Source organism: Hylobates moloch, unplaced genomic scaffold, assembly GCF_009828535.3.
Source record: "Hylobates moloch isolate HMO894 unplaced genomic scaffold, HMol_V3 SCAFFOLD_15, whole genome shotgun sequence".
NCBI classification, from domain to species: Eukaryota; Metazoa; Chordata; class Mammalia; order Primates; family Hylobatidae; genus Hylobates; species Hylobates moloch.
Genome location: NW_026652290.1, coordinates 836,407 through 857,060, shown reverse-complemented (window position 1 = coordinate 857,060; position 20,654 = coordinate 836,407). Strand labels below are relative to the sequence as shown.

General features: G+C 50.1%; 2 protein-coding genes across 3 annotated transcripts in view; one reads left to right on the top strand and one right to left on the bottom strand.

The window, feature by feature from the left end:
- Nucleotides 1-20,654, bottom strand: part of RAB37 (RAB37, member RAS oncogene family) — a 71,667-nt gene that overhangs the window by 31,508 nt on the left and 19,505 nt on the right. The window lies entirely within an intron of this gene.
- CD300LF (CD300 molecule like family member f) lies at nucleotides 5,332-16,167 on the top strand. Its single transcript, XM_058429189.1, has 7 exons — nucleotides 5,332-5,383; nucleotides 5,728-6,066; nucleotides 7,448-7,511; nucleotides 12,062-12,174; nucleotides 14,284-14,306; nucleotides 14,636-14,773; nucleotides 15,247-16,167. Exons 1-7 carry the CDS (start codon nucleotides 5,332-5,334, stop codon nucleotides 15,400-15,402), a joined length of 885 nt encoding a protein of 294 aa, XP_058285172.1. The 3' UTR covers nucleotides 15,403-16,167.

The following is a 20,654-nucleotide window of genomic DNA, read 5'->3' as shown; positions in this document are numbered from 1 at the left end:
CAAAGTGTTGGGATTATAGGCATGAGCCACCACGCCTGACCTTTTTTTTTTTGTGGAGATGAAGCCTTGCCACGTTGCCCAGGCTGGTCTTGAACTCCTGGCTACAAGTGATCTTCCCGCCTCAGCCTCCTAAAGTGCTGAGATTACAGGTGTGAGCCACTGTACCTGGCCTTGTAGTCTGGGGTTGGATACCCAATCAATCTCCTCATAGCTGCCTTCCAACCCTTGGTCTGGAACCTCTCCTCTGGCTTTCTGACTTTGGCCCCAAGCGCCCCTCAATCCTCTTGAACTTCTGGCCTTCTGGGCTCCCAAGCATCTGGCTACACCTGAAGCTCCAGGTTGAGGACATTGTATACGTCAGCTGTGGCTCTCCAGGACTCCTCTGGTGGAGCCACGTGCCCCTGCCCCAAGCCAACCCACCAGGTTTGGAGGATTGGTTAAGGGCTGGCCAGACCCAGTGGGTCTATGTCTGCAGGTTTCCACATGACAGAGGAGCCACCGAGTTCTCTTTTTAGAGAACCCACGGTGGCTGTGTACAGAGAGGTATTTCTCAGAAGCTTATGATCGCTGTGACCCCTTGCATTGTCAACTGCCTCGAAATTTCACCCTTTCCATCTCCTTCCTCTTTTTTTTTTGTTTGAGACAGAGTCTTGTTCTGTCGCCCAGGCTGGAGTGCAGTGGTGCAATCTTGGCTCACTGCAATACCCACCTCCTTGGTTCAAGCGATTCTTCTGCCTCAGCCTCCTGAGTAGCTGGGACTACAGGTGTGTGCCACCACGCCTGGCTAATTTTTGTATTTCTAGCAGAGACGGGGTTTCACTATGTTGGCCAGGTTGATCTTGAACTCCCGATCTTGTGATCCGCCCGCCTTGGCCTCCCAAAGTGCTGGGATTACAGGCTGAGCCACCGTGCCTGACCAACCACCTCCTTCCTCTTTTAGTCTCATTCACCCATGGGAAGTGACTGAAGGAGGAAGTTCAAGGGCGAGAGTGAGCGCCAGCAGAAGGCTGGGAGATGGAGTGCAGTCTGTAGCTCGTTCCTGCTGCCAGGCTCCACCGAGGGGAACGGGGACCTGTCTGAAGAGAAGATGCCCCTGCTGACGCTCTACCTGCTCCTCTTCTGGCTCTCAGGTGCGCGGGCCTGGGTCTGTCTTCTTGGGGGAAGCTTAGCCAGCAGGAGGAGGTGGCTGAGAGAGGGAAGAAGGGACCCGGCCAAAAGGTGTCCTTAATGGCATGAGCCTTGTGCGTTTCATCCACATACCCACCATTCACCTAGCGTTTCCGTTGCCAAGGCGGGAATACAGGGCGTGGCCTTCATAACGAAGCCAGTGCAAGGCAGAATTCCTGACCCCCACCCAGGGGCTGATCATGTGAAATGGACGGAGTGTAGGCCCCGCTGGCCAGGGAAAAGCAGAAGAGGAACACGGGCTGCTCAGGAGAGCAGGCGAGTGCCTGATCCTGGACTGGGTGGTCTGTCACCTGCGTGGAGGTGTTCTGAGCAAGGGCAGGCGTCAGGGAAGAGGTGAGGCTGGAGGGCTCTGAAAGGAGGGAAGAGGGAGTTTGCTGGGCAGAGAGACAGTGGTGGTTCTAGGCATTTGGGGCAGAAGGAAATAGTAGAATTTGCTGAGGGACCGGAAAGGTCAAGAGGAGATAAGCCTGGCAGGGACGTAGAGGAAAGGAGGGACTGAGATGTGGGCAGAGCCAGAGGGCAGGAGACACCTTAAGTTGGTGCATAGAATTTTGATTAAAAATGAAGGGAGGCCAGGGAAGGAGGCTCATTCCTGTAACCCCAGCACTTTGGGAGGCTGATTGCTTGAGCTCAGGGATTCGAGACCAGCTTGGGTAACATATAGAAACCCTGTCTCTACAGAAAGTACAAAAATTAGCCAGGCCTGGTGGCATGTGCCTATGGTCCCAGCTACTTGGGAGGCTGGAGGCTGAGGCATGAGGATCACTTGAGCCCAGGAGGTGGAGGCTGCAGTGAGCTGTAATCATGCTACTGCCTTCTACCGTGGGAGACAGAGCGAGACTCTGTTTCAAAAAACAAAAAAAAAAAAAAAAAAAAAGGAAGAAAAAAGAAAAAAAAAGAAAGAAAACAAAAATAATTTCAAGAAGTGAGAAGTGATAAGTACTGTGAGGAGAACAGAACAAGATGATATGTTTCAGTGGGACCCAGGTTGGGGGATGCTCTAAGTCAGGTGGGCTGAACCAACCCCTCTGAAGAGGGTCCCAGATGTCTGTCTGAGCCGAGACCTTGGAAAAAGAAGGAGGAAAAAGATCAGACACAGGATCGGGACCAGCTTTCCAGGCACAGGGAACAGCAGATACGAGGACTCTTGTGTAGGAATGAGCTTGGACTGGGCACGTCTGAGGAAGAGGGAGGTCAGCATGCCTTTGCCACATGCTTCAGAAAAGCCTGGTGGGACAGATTGGAGAAAGGGTCTTGAGGAAGAAAGTGACTTCTCCAGGACTGCTAGGCTGGTACAAGCAGAGCAGGGAGTGGCTAATGGACACTCGGCCCCGAGTTTCAGCGTGTAAGTGGAGAAGGCAGACTTTGGGTGAGATGTTATGAAATGCATTGGCACAGTGAGACCAGGACAGGTGTGGCTGCTTTTTTTCTGACATCCGGAAATGGGAGAATTTGGTAGTGAGCAGATGTGAGAGTTGTGTTGGGGGTGGGAGTGGTTTGGGACCTCTGTCTGAAGTGGGCAGAAAAGCCAGCAGGCACAGCTGTGGGCGCCAACACGAAGCCCAGATACCACTGTGAACCTCCGTGTATCAGCTCTTGCCAGCCTCTCCTGCAGAACTTCCACCCACAAGCAGCAAGTGTGCTTACTCTGCTTCCCTCTTTTAAATAATTTATTGTTTTAAAACACCCAAGAAAAAAAATACCCATCAGGAAGTTTGTTTTCTGTGAGAAAGGAAGGTTTTTTATTTTTTTTGAGTTGGGGTCTCAGTCTGTTGCCCAGGCTGGAGTGCAGTGTCATGATCATAGCTCACTGCAGCCTCAACCCTGGGCTCAAGTGATCCTCCTGCCTCGGTCTTCTGAGTTGCTGGGATTAAAGGCATGAGCCACCGTGCCTGGCAAGGAAGAGATTTTTTTTTTTTTTTTGAGACAGAGTCTTGCTCCGTCGCCCAGGCTGGAGTGCAGTGGCGCGATCTTGGCTCACTGCAACCTCTGCCTCCCGGATTCAAGTGATTCTTCTGCCTCAGCCTCCCAAGCAGCTGGGATTACAGGTGTGCCACCATGCCCGGCTAATTTTTTTAATAGAGATGGGGTTTTACCATGCTGGTCAGGCTGGTCTCGAACTCCTGACCTCAAGTGATCCGCCCGCCTTGGCCTTCCAAAGTGTTGGGATTGCAGGCCTGAGCCACCATGCCCAGCCTCTTTGTGCTTTTTTTCCATAAGTCTTTATTGTTTCTGTTAAAGTTATTCCTAGGAATTTAATACACTTTTATTGCTAATGTAAATGAGCACTTTTCTACTTTACTTTCCAACGATTTATTAGCAGTTTATGGGGAAGCCATTGATTTTTACATGTTTATTGTTTATTTAGCCACTCTATTAAATTCAATTATGAATTAAAATACTTTTTCATTTAAAATTAAAACATTTTCTCTAACTTATCATTTCCCTTTTGATAATTATACATTTTATGTTTTTCCTTATCTTCCTATATTGATTAGAATTTCCAGGCCGGGCACAGTGGCTCACACCTGTAATCCCAGCACTTTGGGAGGCTAAGGCAGGCGGATCACAAGGTCAGGAGATCGAGACCATTCTGGCTACGGTGAAACCCCATCTCTACCAAAAGTACAAAAAATTAGCCGTGCGTGGTGGCAGGCGCCTGTAGTCCCAGCTACTCGGGAGGCTGAGGCAGGAGAATGGCATGAACCAAGGAGGTGGAGCTTGCAGTGAGCTGAGATGGCGCCAATGCACTCCAGCCTGGGCGACAGAGCAAGACTCCATCTCAAAAAAACAAACAAACAAAATAGAGCTTCCAGAATCATGTTATTATATATATTGGGAATTCATGTTTTGTTTATGATTTCAATAGGAATGCCTATAGTATTCCACTGTTAAGAATAATTTGGCTGGTGGTGCATGATGGCTGAAGCCTGTAATCCCAGCACTTTGTGAGGCTGAGGCAGGCAGATCGGTTGAGTCCAGGAGTTTGAGACCAGCTTGGGCAACAAAGTGAGACCTTGTCTCTCCAAAAAAAAAAAAAAAAATTAGCCTGGTATGGTGGTGCATGCCTGTGGTCCTGTCGTCCCAGCTACATAAGAGGTTACAGCAAAAGGATCACTTGAGCCCAGGACTTGAGGCTGCTGTGACCCATGTTCGTACCAGTGCCCTCCAGCCTGGGTGACGGGTGACCAAGCAAGACTCCATCTCAAAAAAAAAAGAATAATTTGGCTCCTGGTTTACGGTGTCGTAAAAGTCTTTAATTGTGGAAAATAAAATGTACAAAAAAGTGCATAAAACTTCAATGTCCATGTTAACAAATTATTATAAAGTACATATGAATGTCTCACACTAAGTGTGGTGCTTGCTGAGGTTTTTGATAGACAATCTTTAACAGATAAAGGCAGTTCTCTTAGTTTGCTAAGAGTTTTTAAAAAATCATGAATGAGTGTTGATTCCTATCAGGTACTTCTCTCTGCATCTAAGATGATCACACGATTTTTCTCCTTCACTCTGTTAACATGGCATATTACCGTTATTGATTTTCTTTTCTTTTCTTTTTTTTTTTTTTTTGAGACAGAGTCTTGCTCTGTCTCCAGGCTGGAGTGCAGTGGTGTGATCTTGGCTCACTGCAACCTCCGCCTCCTGGGTTTAAGCTATTCTCCTGCTGAAGGGAGGCTGAAGTGGGAGGATCAATTAAGCCTGGGAGGTGAAGGCTTCAGTGAGCCATGATTGTGCCACTGCTCTCCAGCCTGGGAGACAGAGTGAGAGCCTGTCTCCAAAAAAAAAAAAAAAAAAACAAAAAAAAGAAAGGAAAAAGATAAAAAGAAAGCAAATACTGCTTTACTGTCTATAATACTTGCTTTTCTACAAGGTGATAGTAATCAGGAGAGTGTAGGATTGGCAGAAGGGTGGACAAATAGATCAATGGAACAGAATGGGAAATCCATAAATTTGCAATTTGACAAAGGGGTCAAAGCAATTCAATGAAGAAAGTGGGATCTGTGTTGTATGGATCCTATAGCACATGGAGACCAGTTGCCGTTGCTGTTTTGATCAACTTCAAAGGCATTCATCCAGGGTGGTTTATTCCAGAACCACTAGAAATCATTAGGACCACCAGGACAGCCTCTCCACAGCCATCTGATGTGGCTGCCTCAGCTCGACCTCATGAGGGTCATTAGTGCTAAGAGCCAAGGTGAGACCCTGTGGAAATGGGTCTCCTGGTATTTCCTCCCCACTAGACTGGACTAACACAAAGATGGCTGCAAAAGGACATTCCTTGAAATATACAGATTACCTTGGCCGTAGGGTGGAGAGAGGGGTGAACTGCAGGAAGCTATTATTGCTTAGTGACAATATTTTTATGTTTTGGGGGATCCATTGTTGGGCTCTTCAGTGATTTTCCTGGTGGCTTTGACCCAGTGGAAAATTGAAGGACAAAAGTTTTGTATGTGGAAGGTGTATTTCTTCCACCTAAACAGAAAGCTGTGGCCCTGCCCTTGGGGTGGAGGTGACAGCACATGAATTTGTGTTTTCCAGGCTACTCCATTGCCACCGAAATCACCGGTCCAACAACGGTGAATGGCCTGGAGCGGGGCTCCTTGACCGTGCGGTGTGTTTACAGCTCACACTGGGAGACCTACTTGAAGTGGTGGTGTCGAGGAGCTGTTTGGCGTGACTGCAAAATCCTTGTTAAAACCGATGGATCAGAGCAGGAGGTGAAGAGGGACCGGGTGTCCATCAAGGACAATCAGAAAAACCGCACGTTCACTGTGACCATGGAGGATCTCATGAAAACTGATGCTGACACTTACTGGTGTGGAATTGAGAGAACTGGATCTGACAATGGGGTCCCAGTTCAAGTGACCATTGACCCAGGTAAGAGGGAGTGTACATATGTGTGTGTCTCTCAGGGCCTGCTCTGTTCTGGTCTCTGAGGTCCTACTCAAGTGATTTAATTGTCACTGAGTGATCTATCACTTGAGTCCTGAGTCTCATAGAACCCTGACTGACCACCTGGGACTGGGGGAGCAGGGCCTCTCTTCAATGCCCCCATGGCTCCCAGGGCTCCCTCCAGGATGGGATTAAGCCTTTCTAGGCACATTTTTTACCTCTGCACAGCTCAGTGCCTGAGGACAAGGTGATGGTCCCAGTTTCAGCCCATGGGCCAAAGGGATGCCTTCCCATGGTACCCAGAGACCCCAATCCTTGCCATTGCTTTTTGGAGACCTCTGGTGCCCAGGTGTGTCCTGCTTTTGGTGGAGTTCTGGGCTGGGGCTTCATAGCTGCCGTTCCCACCTCCCATTCCATATCTAACCTGGGGGAAAAAGAGGCTCAGCAGAGTCGGGGTGCTGGGGTCTAATTCCCAAGTCCAGAAAGGTCTTCACAGTCAAACGGCTGCATTCCTGGTCCCTGACATCCCACCATGAGCCATTTGTGTGTGTGGACTTAATGATGTTTCTTCCTATGTCCTTCTAGAACGCAGACACTCCTGGGAGGGTTAGCTCAGGGGTCCCGGTGCCTCGGTTTGCATGGGTTTATTTGTCGGGCTTGTTCTGCTGTCCCTCAGGAGATGAGCAGGACCAGCTTGAGGGCCCTTGTGGCATGGAGGGAGCACCACAGTCCTCGGGGCCCCAGGCTGCACCTGGAGCCTCTGGGGCATGTTCTAGTTTGCAAAGTGCTGAACGTGCATTGTCTCAATGAGTCCTCACAATACCCCTGAGAAAGGGGCATCCCCATCATTGAAGCTTTGTAACTTGCCCAAAGTCAAGGTTCTTCCTGAATATTATGATTTCATTCAGGGATGCTCCTGACCTTTGATGTCACAGATCTAGGGTCACTGTGCAAGTTCCCACTCTGCTCCTGTTGTTGCTGGATAAATAGGTCTGGGGGTGGAGACTGACCAAGGCACTGTCATAAGCAGTAGGATTGCTCAAGTTCAACTGGTCTCCAGCTGCCCTTAGGTGCTTCCCAGTCCCCTCTAACCCTCCCAGGGCCTGCTCAGCGTCCTCCCTGGACCCTGCCCAGCCCCACCTACCTCTGAGGCTCTGGAGTCTCCTAGAGACCAGGGAGACATGAGTGGTCCAAGCTGCAGCCCCTTCCCATAGTAGCAGTCCAGACCCCCGCCCAGCCTCAGAGCTGTGTGCAGGGCTGCGGGTGGGCTCATGGGCAGGGGCGTCTGTGATCTGGTCTATACTCCAAGCATCAACTACAGCGTCGACTGCTGCCCCCACCACGCCTACCTCCACTACATTTACAGCACCAGTCACCCCGGAAGAAACTAGCAGCTCCCCAACTCTGCCCGGCCACCACTTGGACAACAGGTAAGCCAGCTCTGGTTCCACTGTGGCCTGCTTGACCCAAACTCCTCCAATGGAGAACTCTTTGAAGTCCCAGTTTCCAGCCGGAGCTTTGCCTGGGACCTGCACGCTCCTTGGTGAGGATGAGGAAGCTGGGAGCCCTTCCCACTTGCTGTGAGGCCACAAGGTGTCCTTTCAGTCTCCACAGTCCTTCATTTTGCAGCTCAGTGCTGTTTGTAGGTTCATTCATTCATTCGCCCCACTTTTACTGTGTTATAATAACTTCTACATGGCTGCACCATGCTGAGCTCCGGGGACACAGACATGGACTGTCCCCGTGGAGCTCAGTGTGAGAGACGGATGAGTTGGCAGTCAGTAAGGATGGTGTGGCTCATGTGAGTGTGGGCGTGGGGTCATGGAGCCTCAGGGATGGCTATTGGTCCAACTTCTGGGAGGACAAGGAAAGGAGGGCTTGGGGAAGTCCTGTTTCCCTTAATTTTCATCTGATTACTATTATGGCAAGAACAGTGATGCTGATAGTTTCTCACATCTCTAGAGCACCTGACAGCTCACAAAAGGCTTTCTTATGCATTATTTTGTTTTCTTTGACCTTTCCTACAACCACCCCATGTGGAAGAATGGGCAGATATAAATGTTCCCATTTTACAGAAGAAGAAACTGAGCCTCAGTCCCTTCCTCAGTGAAGGGTGGCACTGGAGCTTGGATGGAAGTCTCTGGGCTCTACACCATAGCTCGGGTCATGCCTCTTAGTGCCCTGCCGAACCATCTGCAGTCAGCTGGGCTTTCTAGAAGTGGAACTTGCCCTTTAATTTCCTCCTTTCACTCTCCTTGGCCCTATTGACTTTGTTTTCAGGTCTGCCAAGTGCCAAGGTCTCCTATTGCTGGGACCTTGCCACAAAACCCCTGTGGGGGGTCCCCGGTATTCTGACTACCTGAGACGCTTCTACTCCCCCTCTCCCATTTGCCTTCTGTTTTTTTTTTTCAATTAAACTTTTAAAAGTTTTCTTTTTTTTTAATTTTTAGACAGAGTCTTGCTCTGTAGCTCAGACTTGAGTGCATGGTGCCGTCTTGGCTCACTGCAACCTCTGCCTCCCATGTTCACGTGATTCTCATGCCTCAGTCTCTTGAGTAGCTGGGGGAGCTATAGTCGCCCACCACCATGCCCAGCTAATTGTTTTTTGTTTGTTTGTTTTTTTGACCGATTCTCACTCTGTTGCCCAGGTTGGAGTGCAGTAGTATGATCTCAGCTCACTGCAACCTCCACCTCCTGGGTTCATGTGATTCTTGTACCTCAGCTTCCCGAGTAGCTGGGACTACAGGCGTGAGCCACCATGCCTGGCTAATTTTTAGTAGGGATGGGGTTTTCGTATGTTGGCCAAGCTGGTCTCCAACTCCTGTCCTCAAGTGATTTGCCCACCTCAGCCTCCCAAAGTGCTGAAATTACAAGCATGACCCACTTTGCTTAGTCCCTATTTTTCTTTTTCCTAAGCAAAGCAATACAGGATGCCCTCTGATTCGAAAGTTTATTTTCTACCAAACTGCTTTGAGTAAGTAATAGTTAAGGTTATTTATTTATTTATTATTTTATGAATCGAAGCTTTATATAAGTGCCCGATTAGGGCCTTTGATTAGCATGAGATGGTTTGTTCACTCATTTATTGAACACTTAACTCTTGAGCACTCACTCTAGCCTGTCACTGTTTAAGGGAATTAAAAAGGGTACAAGAATGGACCAAATAATCAAAATGCCTGCCCTCGAAGTACTTACAATCTAGAGCTAATTAGTGTAACCAAATAGGGCTGACACAATTAATTGACCGATGAATTTCTTTCTCAAATTTCTGCACATCCAGTGATGAAGCAGATAGTCCTTATATTAGTTTGCTTGGGTTGCCCCTAATAAAATACCACAGAATGGGGGCTTAAATCACAAAAATTTATTTTCTCACAATTCTGGAGGCTAAAAGTCTGAGATCAAGGGGTCCACAAGGTTGGTTTCTTTCGAGCCCTCTCAGCTTGTAGATGGCTGTCTTCTTCCTATGTCTTCACGTGATTGTCCCTCTGCGTGTGTCTGTGTCCTGATCTCTTCTAATGACACCAGTGATAATGGATTAGGGCCCACCCCAGTGACCTCATTTAACCTCAATCACCTCTTTAAAGATCCTATCTTCAAATACAATCACATTCTGAGATACTAGAGGGTGGGACTTCAACATTGGGGTGGGGGGTGGCGGAGTACAATCCAGCCCAGCCCACAACAGTTTTTTTTTGTTGGTTGTTTGTTTTGAGATGGAGTGTCGCTGTGTCACCCGTGCTGGAGTACAGTGGCAGGATCTCGGCTCACTGCAACCTATGCCTCCCGGGTTCAAGCTATTCTCCTGCCTCAGCCTCCCAAGCAGCTGGGAGTAGCTGGGATTACAGGCGCGCACCACCGCGCCCAGCTAATATTTTGTATTTTTAGTAGAGATGGGGTTTCACCATGTTAGCCAGGCTGGTCTCGAACTCCCGACCTCATGTGATCTGCCCGCCTCGGCCTCCCAAAGGCTAGGATTACAGGTGTGAGCCACCGCGCCCGGTCGAGTGATTCTTGAGCAAAGACTGGAAGAGGTGAGAGAGTGAGCCATGCAGAGCTCCGGAGGGAGCGTGTTCCTGGAGAAAAATGCAACTGGAATAAGGTTCTTAAGGTGGGGGTGTACCTGGAATATTTGAGGAGCAGCAGGAAGTGAGGCTGGAGTGAAGCAGGCAGGGGTGAGTCGTAGGCAGGAATGGAGGCCGTTGTCAGCCCTGGCCATTTTCATGGGCTGAAATGGGGCTGTTACGGGATTTATTTATTTATTTATTTATTATTTATTTATTTATTTTGTTTGTTTGTTTGTTTGTTTAATTTATTTATTTATTGAGACAGGGTCTTGCTCTGTCGACCAGGCTGGAGTGCAGTGGCACAATCTCAGCTCACTGCAACCTCCGCCTCCTGGGTTCAAGCAATTCTCCCACCTCAGCCTCCCAAGTAGCTGGGACTACAGACCCACGCCACCCCACCCGGCTAATTTTTGTATTTTTTGGTAGAGACGGAGTTTTACCATGTTGGTCAGGCTGGTCTCGAACTCCTGACCTCAAGTGATCTGCCTACTTCAGCCTCCCAAGGTGCTGGGATTACAGGTATGAGCCACCGTGCCTGGCCTGTTGCAGAATTTTGAGCAAGAGAGGGGTGTGCTTTGATGTTTGGTTCACAGGCCCCTCGGCTGCTGTGGCAATGATTCACTACAGTAGGGCCTGTCAGTGTCCTGCAGCTGCTGTTACGAGTGGCTCAAAGCAAAAGAAATACGTTCTCTCACAGCTAAGGAGGCCAGGAATTGGGAATCAAGGTGTCACCAGGGCCGTTTCCACCCTAGAGGCCCGAAGGGAGCGTCTGTCTCATGCCTCTGTTCCAGCTGCTGGTGGGCGCCTGCGATCCTTCGTGTTCCCGGGCTTGTGGCGGCATCACTCTGATCCCTGTCTCTGTCGTCCCATGGTCTGCTTCCTGTGTGTGTTTATGTGTCCAAATTTCCCTCTTGCAAGGACACCAGTCGCTGGATCAGGGCCCATGCTAATCAAGTATGACCTCATCTTAACTCGATTACATCCACAAATAGGTCACATTCATGGGTCTGAGTGGATGTGAATTCGGGGGGAAGAGGACGGACGCTATTCAACCCAGTAGAGAGGGCAGGTGTAGAGGCAGGAGGTGTTTTAGGAGTCTACTGCCCTACAATTTCTGTTAGGCTTCTGACACATTAAAACCACCTCATGGAACCCCTTTCTCCTTTTAAAAACTATCTTTTGTTAAGGCCAGGTGCCGTGGCTCACGCCTGTAATCTCAGCATTTTGGGAGGCCGAGGCGGGCAGATCACGAGGTCAGGAGTTCGAGACCAGCTTGTCCTGCATGGCGAAATCCTGTCTCTACTAAAAATACAAAAATTAGCTAGGTGTGGTGGTGGGTGCCTGTAATCCCAGCTACTTGGGAGGCTGAGGCAGGAGAATCTCTTGAACCCGGGAGGTGGAGGTTGCAGTGAGCCGAGATCGTGCCACTGTACTCCAGCCTGGGTGACAGAGCGAGACTCTGTCTCAAAAAAATGAAAAACAAAACAAAAACAACTCTCTTTTGTTAAAATTCTTAAATTTTAAAAACTTATTTTAGCTTCAGGGGTACATATACAGGTTCGTTATATCGGTAAATTGCATGTCACCAGGGTTTTGTGTACAGATTATTTTGTCACCCAGGTAATAGGTATAGTACCCATAGGTAGTTTGTAGTGTTTTGATTCTTTCCTTCCTCCCTCCCTCCATCCTCAAGTAGGCCCTGATGTCTCTTGTTCCATTCCCTTCTTTGTGTCTATGTGTACTCATTGTAAACCCATCTTTGAGGATCCCCAGGAGTGAGGGTTCCCAGGCTGCAAACTACAGACCTGCAGCTCATCAGGTGTGTGGCCCTCCCCTGCTGCTGGGTGGGTAGGATTGGGCTGAGAGGCAGATGGTGAGCCTGGGATGCAGGGGACGCTTGCCACTGTTTCCAGGCACAACCTCCTGAAGCTCAGTGTCCTCCTGCCCCTCATCTTCGCCATATTGCTGCTGCTTTCGGTGGCCGCCTCGCTCTTGGCTTGGAGGATGATGAAGCGCCAGCAGAAAGGTGAGAGGACCTGGGTGAGGCTGGGCTGAGACTAGGCCAGGTGGCTGGGGGTTTGGCATCTGAGAGCTATCTGGTCCAAGGGATTACCCGCACAATCTGGAAAGGGCACAGTCCCAAAGGCCCTCGGCAGCTGGCAGTGCCAGGGGGCCGGGGGGCGCCCTGGAGCTTGCAGGGGTGCCCCAGGAGGTTTTGGCGTTCGCCGCCTGCCCTGCACCTCTGTCCTTCCCCTTCTCTGTGATCCACCTCCCTTTCTCTTTCCTGGATTGACTCTTGGTGGCAGAGGTGGCAATGGTCTTAGGTGGGTGGTCCAGTCTGGGGTGTCTAGACTACATGCTAGAGTCGGGTCTATGTGGTTGTCAAGGAGGTACTGAGCTGACATGGAATGGGGAGGGACAAACAGACACAAACACACCAGTGGATGCACACATAAGCGAGCAATCACGGGCACACACAGCGCATGGATCCCACAGCGCATGTGCACTCATCACATTACACAAGCATGCATGCACACACACAGCCCTCCGAGTCTGATCAGGAAATTGGAATGGCCTTTCCTTCTGTCCGTCCCCTGCCCACTGGACTTTCCCAGGCTGACCTACTTGCCCTGTGTGAACTAGCTCTTCAGGGAGGAGCCTCTTGTTGCAGGAGCCTGCACTCACAGATCATGAGGCCTGGCCCCAACCAGACCCCTTTGTGTGGCTTCACTTCCACATTCTCACACAATTGTACCTCTTTCCCTTCTGGAACAGCTGGGTCCTCGCTCTCACAGGGTTCTCTCCAACACTTCTCCCTCGCCACAGCCTGGGAAATCTTTCGCCTGGGAAGAGGGGAGCCTGACTCTCTGTTAGTTTGTTTTCTGTGATGCTTTTTCAAAATTAGAGCCTGACTCTTATTCATCACTTTTTCTCCCAAATGTGTTGCTCATGGCCTAAGGTCTAAGTGATTTCTGTGTTCTCCAGCATCTAGACTTTTGAAACCAGGGGAAAACCCCCCATTTCTTTGTTGTCACTAGAGCAGGGATGTGGGGGCGGCGGCCGGAGAGGGGACAAAGAAGAAGGGACCGGCAACCACCTGAAAATCGGTCCCAGTGGAAAAACAATCCAATCCAATCGCCAGGTGCAGTGGCTCATGCCTATAATCCCAGCACTTAGGGAGGCTGAGGCGGGTGGATCACTTGAGGTCAGGAGTTCGAGACCAGCCTGGCCAACATGGTGAAACCCCTTCTCTACTAAAAATACAAAAAATTAGCTGGATGTGGTGGCACACACCTGTAGTTGCAGCTACTCAGGAGGCTGAGGCAGGAGAATCGCTTGATCCCAGGAGGTGGAGTTTGCAATGAGCCAAGATTGTGCCATTGCCCGCCAGTGTGGGCGACAAGAGAGAAACTCCATCTCAAAACCAAACCAAACAAAACCAAACCAAACAAAATCGGTCCCTACTGTGCCGACCCAGCTGCACATTCTACTCGGGGTTGGGGGGCAGCTTGGTGCGATCTTGTCTCTGCAGACAACCTTTACTGATGGAGCACCACCTGCCCAGCACAGCCAAGCACCCAGGTTGTAAGGAAGGGACAGGCCCAGCCACCCTGCAGCTTACAGCCCAGCTGAGGACTAACTAGAATTCAGTAGGATGAAGATGATGAGACAGACATAAAGCAAGTGCCCCCCAGGGGCCCAGGAGGGGGATTAGACAGCCTGGGTAGCTGCAGAAGGCAGGCATGACTTTGAATTGACCCCTGAAGGATGAATCAGGTAGAGAGACAGGGTGGAATTCCAGGCCGAGTTGGGATTCTGCAGAAGCAACCTTACTCCCAGGGGAGCCGATGGCTGGCAGGGCCACCGGATCAGCTGAATGCACAGTTCTATGATGTGGGGAGCAGGGGGCTGGGGTGTCCCTCTTTTTCAGGTGGAGAAGTGAAAGGTCAGAGAGGTGACATGACCAATGTCACAGAGTGTGTCATCTGAGGAATCAGAATTAGAACCAGGTCCCTGTCTCTGAGCCTGGACCCAATTCACCTCTTTTCTTCCATATTTGTCTTCCCTAGACCTGGGGGTTCTTGTGAGTCTGGGGAATGGGCTTTCTAATTCTGAATTGTTGTTTGTCTTTTAGCGGCTGGGATGTCCCCAGAGCAGGTAAGATAGCCCCCAAGGTCGGACCAGAGAGACCAGGCAGCTTCTTTCCCCTTCCTCATTTTCCATCTCTCAGAAGGTCCAAAATATCAGATAAGTCCTGTGCCAAAGTATCCTGTCCTCAAGGCCCCTTGCAGGGCCTGGGGGCTGAGGGCCTGGAAACAGCCAGGGGGACAAGGGCTGAGGGGTATGGAAGCCTGAGAAGTGGGGGCGCAGAGGGAAATGGGAGAGGGGCACCTGGGGAAGCGGAGAGGCTCTCGTCCCACCGTGGAAAAGGAACCTGTGTCCACAGACAGGTCTTGTGACTCCCCAGCCTGTGTTCCCTGTCCCAGGTACTGCAGCCCCTGGAGGGTGACCTCTGTTATGCAGACCTGACCCTGCAGCTGGCCGGAACCTCCCCCCAAAAGGCTACCACGAAGCTCTCCTCCTCTGCCCAGGCTGACCAGGTGCAAGTGGAATATGTTACCATGGTGCGTCCTCCGTGGGGGCTGCTGCGAGGCTGGGGCAGGGGGGCACAGGCCTGCTGTTGTGCCCCGTCAGAGGGTGGGCTTTCTCCTGCTCATGTGGGCATCGAGGAGGCGAGTGTGGGACAAAGCCATAGTCACTGCAGAACCCGCCTAGGAGCTCCCCCAGGCGAGTCTCAGCCCCGGGGACATAGGGACTGGCCAAACACGGTCCCCACGCTGGGCAGCAGAGTCCCAGACAGGCTGAGTGGCTTGGCATTCCACAGGAAATGTGCTGCCCTGGTGCAGGGTTGGGGGAGAATCTGTTCTGTTGTGGTTGAAGCTCAGGGTGCTTGGCAGAGTGCGGGGGAAGTTGGAAGGCTTGAGAGGGGTCAGAAGCCCTGAAGGGTCCACCCCACTAGCCTCCTCCGAGGGCTTCTCTGCCCCGTGACCATCACTTCCTGCCGTCCTCTCTGACCTGGCACCCGCCTTTGCTGCAGGCTCCCTTGCCAAAGGAGGACATTTCCTACGCATCTCTGACCTTCAGTGCTGAGCATCAGGAGCCGACCTACTGCAACATGGGCCACCTCAGTGGCCACATCCCCAGCGGGGGTCCTGAGGAGCCCACGGAATACAGCACCATCAGGAGGCTTTAGCATGCACTCCAGGCTCCTTCTTGGACCCCAGGCTGTGAGCACACTCCTGCCTCATCAACCCTCTGTCCCCTGCTCCCCTCATCAGGACCAACCCGGGGACTGGTGCCTCTGCCTGATCAGCCAGCATTGCCCCCAGCTCTGGTTTGGGCTTGGGGCCAAGTCTCAGGGGGCTTCTAGGAGTTGGGGTTTTCTAAACATCCCCTCCTCTCCTACATAGTTGAGGAGGGGGCTGGGGATATGCTCTGGGGCTTTCATGGAAATGATGAAGATAATGATAAAAATGTTATCATTATTATCATGAAGTATCATTATCATAATACAATGAACCTTTATTTATTGCCTACCACATGTTATGGGCCGAACAATGGCCCCCAAAGATATCTGTGTCCTAATCCTCAGAACCTGTGACTGTTACCTTCTGTGGCAGAAAGGGACTGTGCAAATGTAAGTTGAGAACTTTGAGATAGGGAGGTTATCCTTGCTGATTCAGGTGGGCCCAAAATACCACCACAAGGGTCTTCATAAGAAGGAGGCCAGAAGGTCAAAGAGGAAGAGACAATGAGATGATGGAAGTGGACAATGGGTGTGATGTGAGCAGGGGCCATGAATGCCGCAAGCTTCAGATGCTAGAAAGGGAAAGGAACGGATTCCCTTGCCCGGAACCTCCAAAAGAAACCAGCCCTGCCCACTGCTTGACTTGAGCCCATTGAAACTGATCTTGAGCTCCTGGCCTCCAGAATTGCAGGAGAATAAATTTGTGTTGTTTTTAATGAGCCACAAAATCGGTGCTAATTTGTTACAGTGGCAACAGGAAACTCATACGGTATGTGGCAGGTGCCCTTCCCTAGATGCTTCCCATGTAGTAACTAATTTAATCCTCACGACAACCATGAGGCACTTCTATTATTGTCCCCTTTTTTACAGACGAGGAACCCTAGGGATGGAGAGGTTCAGTGACTTGAACCAAGTTTAATGGCAAGTAAGCAGATGAGTTGGAATTTGAACACATTTGACTCCAGAGCCTGGAGTCTGCACTGTTTGTATAAGGAGGATAGTGTGTATGTGCACGTGTGTGCATGTGTGTGTGTGTGTGTATACACACACACTGCTGCTCACACAGGGATCATGAGCATTTACAGATGCTGGACTTACTATCTTTTTTTTTTTTTGAGACAGAGTCTCACTCTATCCCCCAGGCTGGAGTGCAGTGGTAAGATCTCGGCTCACTGCAACCTCCGCTTCCTGGGTTCAAGCAATTCTCTTGCCTCGGTCTCCCAAGTAGCTGAAACTACAGGTGCCTGCCCCCGCGCCTGGCTAATTTTCATGTTTTTAGTAGAGATGGGGTTTTACCATGTTGGCCAGGCTGGTCTCGAACTCCTGGCCTCAAGTGACCTGCCTATCTCGACCTCCCAAAGTGCCGGGATTATAGGTGTGAGCCACCACACCCGGCCAGACTTACTATCTTTATTCTAGCAACCTGACAGCCTTTCTTCCAGAAAGTACCCTGAACCCCACCACGCCTCATCGTCTCTGTGGTTACCAACCTAGCCCAGGCAACCATTCCCTGCCCGGTCTTCCTCTTTCGTTCTCTGCCGCAGAGTCCATTCTCCTCCCAGCAATCAGAGCGATCTTTTCCAAGCACAGACCTGATTACTCCCTGCTTATAGCCTTCTGATGGTTTCTCTCCCAGCCTGCAAGTTCTCAGGGGATCCATGGGCTGCTGGCTGCCCCTTCACCCCCATCTCCATCCACCCTCCCTTCTCACAGGCTCTGCTCCATGCACACTGGCTCTTCTTCTGTCCTTCTAACAAGATAAGGCTTGCTCCCTTCTTAGGGCCTTGGCACTTGCTATTCCTCCTTTCCAGAATGCTCTTCCCGCAGATTGGTGAATAGTTAGCTCCTTTTTATCATCACATCTCAGCTCAAATGTTATCTCTTAGAAGAGGCCTTCCTTGGCCACTTAAGGGGCAGTGGCCCCTGCAGCGCACCTCCAGTTTCTCTCTGTCTTGTTGCTCTGCTTTATTTCCTTTGGTGAAATGACTTACTTCATGGGATCTATGTTTATCATTTTCCCCGTCTCCACTAGGGCGTGTGGTGCCTTAAGTGGGGACTTTGTCTCATTCACTCCCGTATCCCCCGTGCCTAGTTACTGTCTGGCACATGGTGGGTTCTCAAATGTTGATTGGTTGACTCAATGAATAAGCAGTGTATTTGGAGCAGAAGGCAAGCTCTCAGAGCACAGGCAGCGGTGTTCACCATTCTAGGAGGGCAGTCCTGGGCCAAACAACCTAAGGAATTTCAGGATTGACTGCCCAGAAGCATGAAGTGGACAGACTCCTTTTTCCCTTCCTGAAAACTGGGGAGAGATGAGGGGCTATGACATCCTCTGGCTGGAGGACAAAAGTCTATCACTTCACCTAGGTTGATTTTTGTTGGACGGGAGGATTGTACGGAGGGGCTGGGGATAAAGTGTCAGAGAAAGGCATCAAGGCTTGGGAAGAGATGATGAGCTATGCCTGAGCACCACAGGCTGGTGACCCAGCAGGTAGGAGGCTGTGGGCATGTTTAGCAGTCCATATCACGGTGTCCTGAGGTTTGCCTGACTTCTCACAGCTATGGACACCCTAAGGGCATCTGGCATTGGTGACCTTGGTGGAGAGATCCTGCTCCCATGACCTCAAAGATGATTCCCTAGAATCTCAAGGGCTTTTCTGCTCTGGGGGACTTCACGGAGCCCAAGCAAGCTTGACTGTTCTTGAGCTAGTCATCTAAGCTGGTCAGGTCAGAGTGAGACTGTTTTGGACACAGACTGTTTTAAATTTACAGAGCAAGACGCGCCCACAGAGAGATCTTAAAATGGAAAAGTTCAAAGCAGAGCCAAATTAGAGTGAGTCAAGGTATAAGAATAAAAGTCATAATATGGCCGGGCGCAGTGGCTCACGCCTGTAATCCCAGCACTTTGGGAGGCTGAGGCGGGCAGATCACAAGGTCAGGAGATCGAGACCATCCTGGCTAACACGGTGAAACCCCGTCTCTACTAAAAATACAAAAAAATTAACTGGGTGTGGTGGCAGGTGCCTGTAGTCCCAGCTACTCGGGAGGCCAAGGCAGGAGAATGGCATGAACCCAGAAGGCGGAGCTTGCAGTGAGCTGAGATCGTGTCACTGCACTCCAGCCTGGGCGACAGAGCAAGACTCCATCTCAAAAAAAAAAAAGTCGTAACATAAGGCCTTAGATCAGAGCGTAACTGTGCCATTTCAACTATTGTGCATAAAGTGGATTTATTTCAGAGTTTATTTCAAGGAGCCAGCACTACCCAGAATGTATAAATATATGCTTATGTTGGATAGAAACAGATTCATCTTTTCTGGTAATATACCATCATAGAACCCAGTGAAGATTATTGCTATAAAACTTCTGATATTAAGCTAGACGCACAGGGAAGACTAGAATTTAGCTCAATTTGGCTTGGCTGGAGGAATTGGGCTGCTTCTACCTTCATCTGGATGGTGGACATGGGCTGCTGAAGAGCAGTGAAACAGCATGGGAAGACCGAGCCATTCCGATCCCTTTTGGTTGCCTTAGTCAAACTTTGAAAAAAGGTGTCTACAGGCCGGGCATGGTGGCTCACGTTTGTAATCCCAGTGCTTTGGGAGGCTTAGCCAGGAAGATCACTTGAGTCCAGGTGTTTGAGACAAGCCTGGGCAACATGATAAACCCATCTAAAGTTACTGGGGTTTCCCTTCCTTGGTTTTTGAATTATTAATTCTTAAAGATTCTGGGCCAGGCATGGTGGCTTACAACTCTAATCCCAGCACTTTGGGAGGCCAAGGCAGGTGATTGATTGAGCCCAGGAGTTTGAGAGCAGCCTGGGCAGCACAGGGAGACCTACAATAATTAATTAATTAGCTGGGTGTGGTGGCGCACGCCTGTAGTCCCAGCTGCTCGAGAGGCTGAGGTGGGAGGATTGCTTGAGGATTGCTATCTCTACAAAAAAATTTAAAAAATTAGCCAGGCACCTGTGGTCCCAGCTACTTGGGAGGCTGAGGCAGGTGGATCTGTTGAGCCCAGGAGTTCTAGGCGGCAGTGAGCTGTGATCATGCCACTGCACTCCAGCTTGGGTGACAGAACGAGATCTTGTCTCAAAAAAGCAAGGAAGTGTCTACAAGAGAGAATAGATTACTGGATATCCTGTTTTTATCTAAAATGCTAGCCCTCTGAATTGGTGGCAGTCTGAAAGGGACCTTTTTATGTTCTCAGAAATAGGTTGACAGTCATGAGCCAGTCCAGTCAATTCCAGAGCTGGACAGAGCAGATCTCTGCCTTGCAGTCCTGATAGGAAGCGTCTGGGTTCTCTCTGTGCGGTGCTATGACTGTAGGAGTCAGCTACTAATCCAGCCCAGTCTGCTCAAGCCTGAGCTAGAGTTTAGAGTGCTAGAGAAGTAGCTGGGGCGAGAGGAGGGAGGCAGGTATACGCAAGAGGCAGGAAAGGAAATTGTTTCATAATGTTTACAGATTTGCATTTGGGTGTCATCTTGTCCGTATCCCCGCACCCCGTCATGACTTTGCTAAGGCAGATTTTGGGTGGCTGGCCAGCACGTTTATTGAAAGAGAGAGAACTTAAATATGGTTCCTCAGGTCTGAGTGAGGGTAGCATTTACTATCTTGCTATATGATTTCCAGGAAAGCACATTGTGTTAAAACTAACTCCAAGATTTCGAAGCACTCAATCCTGATTGAGTGCCTATTTATAGCCATCTAAAGTTGCTGGGGCTTCCCTTCTTGGTTTTTGAATTATTAATATTTAAAGATTCCAGGCCAGGCATTGTGGCTCACGCCTCTAATCTCAGCACTTTGGGAGGCCAAGGTGGGTGAACAATTGAGCCCAGGAGTTTGAGACCAGCCTGAGCAACGTAGGGAGGCGTACAAAATGGATATCCCCACCAAAAATTAAAAAATCAACTGGGTGTGGTTGTGCACGACTGCAGACCCAGCTACTTCAGAGGCTGAGGGGGTAGGATCGCTTGAACATGGGAAGTTGAGGCTGCAGTGAGCCAAGATCGTACCACTGCACGCCAGCCTCAGGGACAGGGTGAGGCGTCGTGTCAAAAAAGATTCCACTTGATAAGCCTGTAAGGTTTGGACAGCCTCCTTTTGAGAACTATGTGCATATCATTGGCTTTCAGAAGATAGTACTGTTTGAGAGTAGTTGAGGGAGGAAAAAAAACACTGAGTTGGCAACTTCCAAAATC

Coding starts and splice junctions, on each gene's coding strand:
- CD300LF (XM_058429189.1), top strand. CDS start 5,332: ATGTGGCTGCCTCAGCTCGACCTCATGAGGGTCATTAGTGCTAAGAGC. Junction 5,384..5,727: donor CATTAGTGCTAAGAGCCAAG/GTGAGACCCTGT, acceptor TGTGTTTTCCAG/GCTACTCCATTGCCACCGAA. Junction 7,512..12,061: donor GGCCACCACTTGGACAACAG/GTAAGCCAGCTC, acceptor CACTGTTTCCAG/GCACAACCTCCTGAAGCTCA.